Source organism: Emydura macquarii, unplaced genomic scaffold (assembly GCF_026122565.2).
Source record: "Emydura macquarii macquarii isolate MOO-44397 ecotype Brisbane River unplaced genomic scaffold, CSIRO-AGI_Emac_v2 contig_499, whole genome shotgun sequence".
Taxonomy (NCBI): domain Eukaryota; kingdom Metazoa; phylum Chordata; order Testudines; family Chelidae; genus Emydura; species Emydura macquarii.
The window spans coordinates 3,389,389-3,396,665 of record NW_027130636.1 but is presented as its reverse complement, the minus strand read 5'-3'; the positions used below and the strand labels follow the sequence as shown (position 1 = coordinate 3,396,665).

Below are 7,277 nucleotides of genomic sequence, written 5' to 3'. Positions count from 1 at the left end.
GAAGAACAGCTCAGCAGACACAGCCGAAGCTGGGCCACTCGTTTCCAGGTCAGATCCCGCCCTGCTGTCACCCCTGAGTCCATCTGATGCAACATGTGAGCTGCTGGAAGAGCCTTTCGAAGAATTACTTTGTACCAATCCCACTGCTCTTGGACATTCCTGTGTGATGTAGGCGTGTCCTCCCTGGGTCTGACCACCAGGTACTCAAACACTCTCCCCCCACTCAATGGAAGGGCTTTCATAGGCCCTATCAGCAAAGAGAATCAGCCCAGCATGACCACCCAGCCTGGCGTAGATGATGTGATCCCTGCACAAAGATCCGGAGGCTAGTCGGAAAAGCCTTCCCCAAGTGCTATATTCAGGACACAGAAAACACACCCCGAAACGAACGAGGAAGAAAGGCAATGTCAGCTGAGAGTGAATGGAAAGCAAAATCCTTTATTGTACACAGTACAGAATGTAACGCAGCTTTGCAGGAGATACACAGCCCTGCTCAAGGAAAGGTTATTTCAAATCAACCCTCAGATCAACCCTTCTGCACTGTAGACTTTCCACACTGAATAAAAGCAAACATCCCTCCCCCTCAATGCAGGAGTCTGACCGGGGGGGGTGCAAGAACCATGCTCGCACCCCACATTTCATGACTGTACAGGCCATTTTATACATCATGGGGAGAGTAACAGTCTACAAAGAGTTAATCTTCATACTTTCCAAAAAAAGTAATGACTCAGTCAACAAACCCCAAACCAGGTTAACTAAGAAGGAAAAAAAAAAATCCTATACAACATTTACAACAAAAACGTATAGATAGTTGGGGGGAAATATGCATATAGGTATAGTATATGGGAGAGGTACATGGGGTAAGTCAGAAAGCTGTAACTGCATGAGGGTGTGGGATTTAGGTGAACCAGAGAGGTTTTGTTTATGGTGAGACATCCCTGAACTCCTCCTCCACCCAGGTCATTATAGCCTAATTCTTAAAAAGCCATCTTTCATTAAATATGCAGATCAGACTAAACACACTGAAGAGGGAAGGGCGACATGGAAATTAAGCTGAACATTATTTGTATGTTTCACACACAGTCTCAAATCCTGTGAGTGCCATAGAGGGGTAGAATTTGAGCAATGAAATGGAGCGGAATAGGTAGTTCAGGAGTAACGTGGCAGCCATGCTACAGGGTCACACGCTGCTGCACCCGGGAGAGTTAACCCAGTGGGATATTCATGTATTATATACACACAATTCCCAGAGCGCACGCCTGTGAAAGGAGGGAGCTGTACACCTAGGACCCCACAGTGGGTCCCTGCTGCCTTGCAGAAGCACACTCCAAAACGTACAACACGCAGCTGCAGCTGTTCCAGTAGGTGCCCGATGCAGAGGGCACAAAGCGGACGCTAACAGGCGTGGCTGGGGGTGAAATCGCTGCATGGGGTACAGTGTCCTCAAAGCATTGGTGCTGCCGCAGGGAACAGCAGGGCTTGCAAACAGCAGCTTCACCTTAAAATACAAAATACTACAAAAATTGGTTTATAAACCTTTCCCCAAAACATGGGGGGAAAAAAAACACCCTGCCATACTCCCCCTGCAATTAAAGCCGTCCCCCCGCAGCACTGAACAGGGAGGAGATGAAGGACTCCAGGGGAGATCAGGAACCCACGGTTCCAGAGAACTGGATCAGGAGTCAGGGGAGCTGTCCAGTGGGGTTTGTTTTTGCTTAGCGAGGAAACGAGGGGTCCTCAGGTCAGACTGGGGAGCCATGCATTCGAGACCCAGAGTGCTGTCAGTCCTGATATGCCAAGCACCACACTTTAAGCCTAAACCTTTCAGACTAGTTTGCATTGCCCCCCCACCCCACCCCACCCCACCAATCCCTTGTCTGTGCAAAACGAAGCCCTTTCCAACACACAAGGCAGCTACAAGTATTGTGATTGATGCAAAGCAGATTGTCGTGACAATGTGCTGTACAGTCCCACTGGCTAGCCAAGTTCCAGGGGGCTATGGGGAGCAATGGCGACACCTCCCACGGACGTCCCCAGCAATGTGGCCTGGAACAAAGACACCAAAAATCTCTTCGTGGTGGCAGCCTTTGGCAGACCTACTCCTCGTCCTGAAGCTATCAGATTCGGTCTTCAGTGGGGCCACTGAACGTACGTTGTAGGCTCCGCCAAATCATGCTTACAAAGTCCAAACATCCTTCCCAAGCCATTGCCCTTATTTGCCCAAACTGGACTTCCTAGCGCGCTAGTAGCGTTCAGCTGCTCAGCCAGTCAGTAAGCAAAGCCCTCTGCATAGGAGAGGTTGCTGCAGTGATCCATCTCCAGGAGGTAAGCAGGGCTGTCTTCGAAATGCGTCAGAGGCAAGGTGTCGTCTTCAGTCACATGGCAGTCGGGCTCGGCTTTCAAGAATGGGCGCTGATTGTCCGGGTAAGCCATGGAGAAGAGGGCATCAGGGTCGCAGACAAATTTATAGACATACCGCTCACCAGCCACCTGAAAGCAGAGACAAACGCCTGTGTTAGGATGGGAGAACTGGGAGGCTACAGCACGCTCCATAGTATTTGGCTCCTATATGTGTGAAGACTGTGTGCGCTACACTTCACAAACCCTATCCATAACAGGAGGAACAACGCAGAACTAGGAGCTGAAGGCACAAAACTCCAACTGATGGGTCATCTCGGTGGGCTATCAAATGCCCGTAAGGATAGGGGTGCAAAGAATAGAAAGGGGTGTGGAGGAGGAATTGTGTATGTGTTGAGTGAGGTTTTTCAAGAGACGTCTAGGAAATTTGGACATGTACCTTCCATTATGTTTGAATGGAAGATGTGCCTAAATTCCCCAGACGACTTTCAGAGAGGTAAATAGTGGTGTTCCTAAGGGATCTGTACAGGGTCCAGTGCTGTTCAACATATTCATACATGATCTGGAAAAAGGAGTAAATGGTGAGTTGGCAAAATTTGCAGACGATACAAAATTACTCAAGATAGTTAAGTCCAAAGCAGACTGTAAAGAGTTACACAGGGATCTCACAAAACTGGGTGACTGGGCAAGAAAATGGCAGATGAAATTCAATGTTGATAAATACAAAGCTGATGCACACTGGAAAACATAATCCCAACTATACATAAAAAAGAGGAGAGATTAAAAAGACTTTTTCATCTTGGAGAAGAGATGACTAGGGGGGATATGATAGAGGTCTATGAAATCATGAATGGCATGGAGAAAAAGGAGTGTTATTTACCCCTTCACATAACACAAGAACCAGGGGGTCACCCAATGAAGAGAAGAGGCAGCAAGTACTTCTTCATATGACACTCAGTCAACCTGTGGAACTCGTTGTCAGGGGAAGTTGTGAAGGCCAAGACTATAACTGGGTTCACAAAAGAATTGGACAAATTCATGGAGTTCAATGACTAGGAGCCAAGATGGTCAGGGATGCAATCCCGGGCTCTGGGTGTCCTAAGTCTCCAACTGCCAGAAGCGGATGATGGGATGGCTCACTTGATAACAGCTCTGTACCCTTCATTTCCCCGGAAGCATCAGCCACATGTCATAAGACAGGTTACCTAGCACTTGGCTGCTTGGCGTTCTGTTTCCGTAATGCTGCATCTTCAGTTAGCCCAGGAGACTTTTCAGACCCTATTAAATTGGTTCCCCCCATCTCTCCTCTAACAGCCCTGCCACAGACCAGGTGACATCTCGGCACCGTCATGGCTTCTTGCTGCCTTGTTTTGGTGGAGTCGCTTCCCTCCTCCAAGTGTCCGTTCCCAGAGCGAGAGAAGCCCTGGGACCAGGCTCCCCCTCTTGAAAGGGTCTGCTGCCTCTCAGGAGTGAGGGGACCTACTCTGAATCTGACTAGCCATAGGCGTCCCACTCTCTGTCCTGCCACTGCAGCCGGTCCCCGTCTCCTCACCGCCCTTCAATCTCAGGCCTCTGGCTTGCCGTTGACAGGGAGCCATGACCTACTTGCCTTTTGCATGATGCCCTTTTCATAGTAGTAGCGCAAAGAGCGGCTGAGCTTGTCATAGTTCATGGCCGGTCGGTTCTTCTGGATTCCCCAGCGTCGAGCTACCTGAAGAGGGAGGAAACAGGCATGAAGAGCTGGAGCAGGGTAGCTCGAATGGCTTTGCCAAAGGTTAGCGCTACTGAGAAGCGTTCCCAAGAGCCTTTGTGACCAGATCCCTCCCCCGGTACAAACCCAGGCACCAGCCACGCACAGCCGGCACCTGGACCATTCAGTCCTTGCACCACGCATGGTGTGCTGCGTGCTCACACTTCTATGAGAAACAGGGCCAAGTAACTGCTCGTGTGTCACCGAGCAGCCAGACGATGGCCGCAATGGCAGTTGCTGCCTACCTGAGCTGGACTCAATCCTGTGACAAAACTGCCTCCGTACCCCATTACCCACCCCCGGAGCCACCCAGCGCCCAGCTGGGCAGTGACTTCCCCCCACCCCCCTGGGTTATCGACCGATAGCCATTAGCACACTGCAGCTAAGCTCTGTGGTTTCTGTTGCAGTCAATAAGGAATTACTAGAGCAGCCCTCTCAGAAAACCGAGAGAGAGGCAGATGCACCCGGGAGCTGCTAATGGGCTGCAAGAGAACCCGGTCGTTTTTAAGCAGATTCTGGAGCAGTCTGGAGAGATTCGCTCATTTCCGTTCCCTTTGGGAGCAGGGATCTGATGACATAAGGCTTCTGCCAACCAATCCGCCCCTTCCCTGGGGACTTTTGGAATGGGCAATAAGCCCCACACAGCACCATTATCCCCTCGGAGAGAGATTAATGTGATTTCCTAGCACTAAGTGCACTAAGTCCAACCGCATCCCACCTGTGGCATCATCACAGCGCATGCAGAGGTCTGAGGCAGCAAACCGATTTGAACGCAGAGCAGCTCAAACAGCAACAGCCACTGGCAGGGCAGCTAAATTCCCCTTGCAAATTTTCATGTGGGGGCGGGGCCCTTTCTAGTCCGCCACTCACCCTGCGAGGGTGTGAGAAACTGGCTGCAGAATGTCTCGTTACGGCAGGAGTGAAATGGCTAGCGGGGGGTGGAACTGGATTCCTCATCAGCTGTGTAAAGGCAGGGCAAAGGTATGCCCAAGCCTAATGAATCAGAACGGCGCATGGGCTTAGCATCACAAGCCAGGCCTGTGGAAAGTAACATTCCCCTCCCCCCCAGCCCTTCCCCCGCATTGGCCTTTCCTGGTATAGTGAAAGCCATAAGATGCTACCCAGCAGCAGCAGGACAGCAGCGGCGCTTCATTTTGTGAGCATGTCTAGAGCACGCTGCACGTTTGCTCCCAGGCTGCTCCTGCCATCACTTACGCATGCAACAAGAGCGCGTTTGTACGCCTGGCTTCCAGGCAGCCCCGTAGCTATGGTTACCGAATCATCTCCCACGACCGGCACTCTGCTGCCGGAGGGGGCCGCGAAGAGCGCCTCCGTCTCACAGCTGCCCACTGGAGAGCCCTTCAGTGCCCACTCGCTGCTAGCTGGGTCTTGGCCGGGGATCGCTCCCAGAGCGCATGGGCCAGGCAGCATGTCAACAGAAGAGATCTTGGCTTCCCTACCTAACATGCTGTGGGCCGGGAGAGATTTCCAGCCTCCTGCCATTTCTCTTCTGAAAGGAGAGGGCTGCATGGCCCCAGGGACCATTTCTCCTGGCGCTGCGGCAGTTTTTTGCCACGTGTTCAACACCCCCCACTTGCATTCCCCTCCCCCCATTAACACCATCCTCCCCCACAAAGGCAATAAACGCAGATTCATGGCGAAAGCATTTCCAGATTGTAGAGGAGCCTGTCAATGTTCAGAGGGTGCTAAACTGGAAGACAATCAAAGCCACTTGATTAGGGGGCCTGCCAAAAAAGCCGTTTGAAAACCACAATTTCCATGCACGGCGCAATAGATATTATGGATAATTACCCACAATGCACCACTCCATTATGCAGCTGGTTTCAATTACTTAAACTGCTTCTTCCTCTGCGTCACCCTGCAAACTTGCCCTGATACGCCTTGCAATGATTCCAGGGGGTTATTTAAGAAGCCCAGTGCCTTCTTGGGACTGCCAGGTCACAGCCAAGAGTGACAGCGGGAACCTCACGGACCCTGCTGGGTGTCCCATGCAGCTGGCAAGCAGTTGGGCTGCGCTGGGTCCAGCCAAACGAAGCCCAGGGCTGCGTGGCCTGGGAAGGCAACGTGCTAGAGTAAAAGGGAAGGAATGATTCTCATGGAGCTCCCAGGGATAGCGCGTGAGCCGGCTGAGACAGCAAGGGAGACGCAGACAGACAAGCACCAAGGGCTGCTGGCTGGCAGATGGGTAGCGAGGAGTCCTGGGCTCTGGTATAGCAGGACGCATGGAGACCTGTCTTGTGCCATCTATTCAGCATGTTCCCCTTGGGCTGTGGTACAGGCGGGAGAAGATTCGACAACAGGCTTGGCCTAAGCTCTACCCTGGTTCTCCCGCAGCTGTTCTCCCTGTGGGCCAGCCCCGGGAAGCGGTCACCAAGCAACGGGCTCCTCGGGGTGAAGGACAAACAAGGAGCTGCAGAGGAGACAGGCTGGTTTCCAAGAGAGCGGACGCTCTTCCAAAGGCAACATGCGCGTCCCAGCCCTGGGCAAAGAGCCGGCACTGCCAGTGGGAGTATGGGTCCCTAAGAGGAGGAAACAGAGCAGGCTGGAGCATGGGCACAGCTTATGTGACCCGGGCATCATGACAGCAACCCCACAATTACATCTTTGCACTTGCAGGCAAAACGGCCATATTGTAGCTTCCCAGCTGTTCGGGGAGGGAGGGCAGGGAAGGGGGAGGGACTCGTTTCCACATGCTATTTCTGCTTTTCAGCATCTGAGACAGGAACTGGGGGTGGAAGCTGCAGGTTACTTGCTCCGGTTTTCTGAGTGGAGAAAGCCTGCTGACGTTGCACGTCTTGAAGACGACTCAAAGCAGACTGGATGTAAAAGCTACAGACCACGCCACCCACGTGCATCACAGCCACTGCGTGCGTGATTGCCTGTCATTCCCGGCTGCAGAATACTGCTCCAGAATCCGCGCGTCTATCTGAAAACAATTCTGGGCCTTGGAGCTGGCATAAAACAGTCCCAGGTAACCAAAGAGAAAACACACTCCCTTCACCATCGGCAACAAGCATGGCAGAGGCTGCAGGCAGCTCTGAAAGGTGCGAGCTGCTTCTCTCACCTCAGGAGGGCCCTATGTTGACCCTGAAACCTAGAGAGGACAGTCTAAATATCAGTTAACTCTCTCACTGCTGGATGTTTCTGC

The 7,277-nt window shown here is 52.2% G+C and overlaps 1 protein-coding gene across 1 annotated transcript in view; it reads right to left on the bottom strand.

The window, feature by feature from the left end:
- Positions 1-418: 418 nt before the first annotated feature.
- The window catches only part of ETV5 (ETS variant transcription factor 5), a 34,112-nt gene continuing 27,253 nt past the window's right edge, over positions 419-7,277 (bottom strand). Inside the window, exons 11-12 of the mRNA XM_067538744.1 lie at positions 3,968-4,069; positions 419-2,490 (exon numbers count right to left, since the gene is read on the bottom strand). Of these exons, the coding sequence (XP_067394845.1) occupies positions 2,269-2,490; positions 3,968-4,069 (324 nt within the window). The 3' untranslated portion in view covers positions 419-2,268. The remainder of the gene's footprint in view (positions 2,491-3,967; positions 4,070-7,277) is intronic.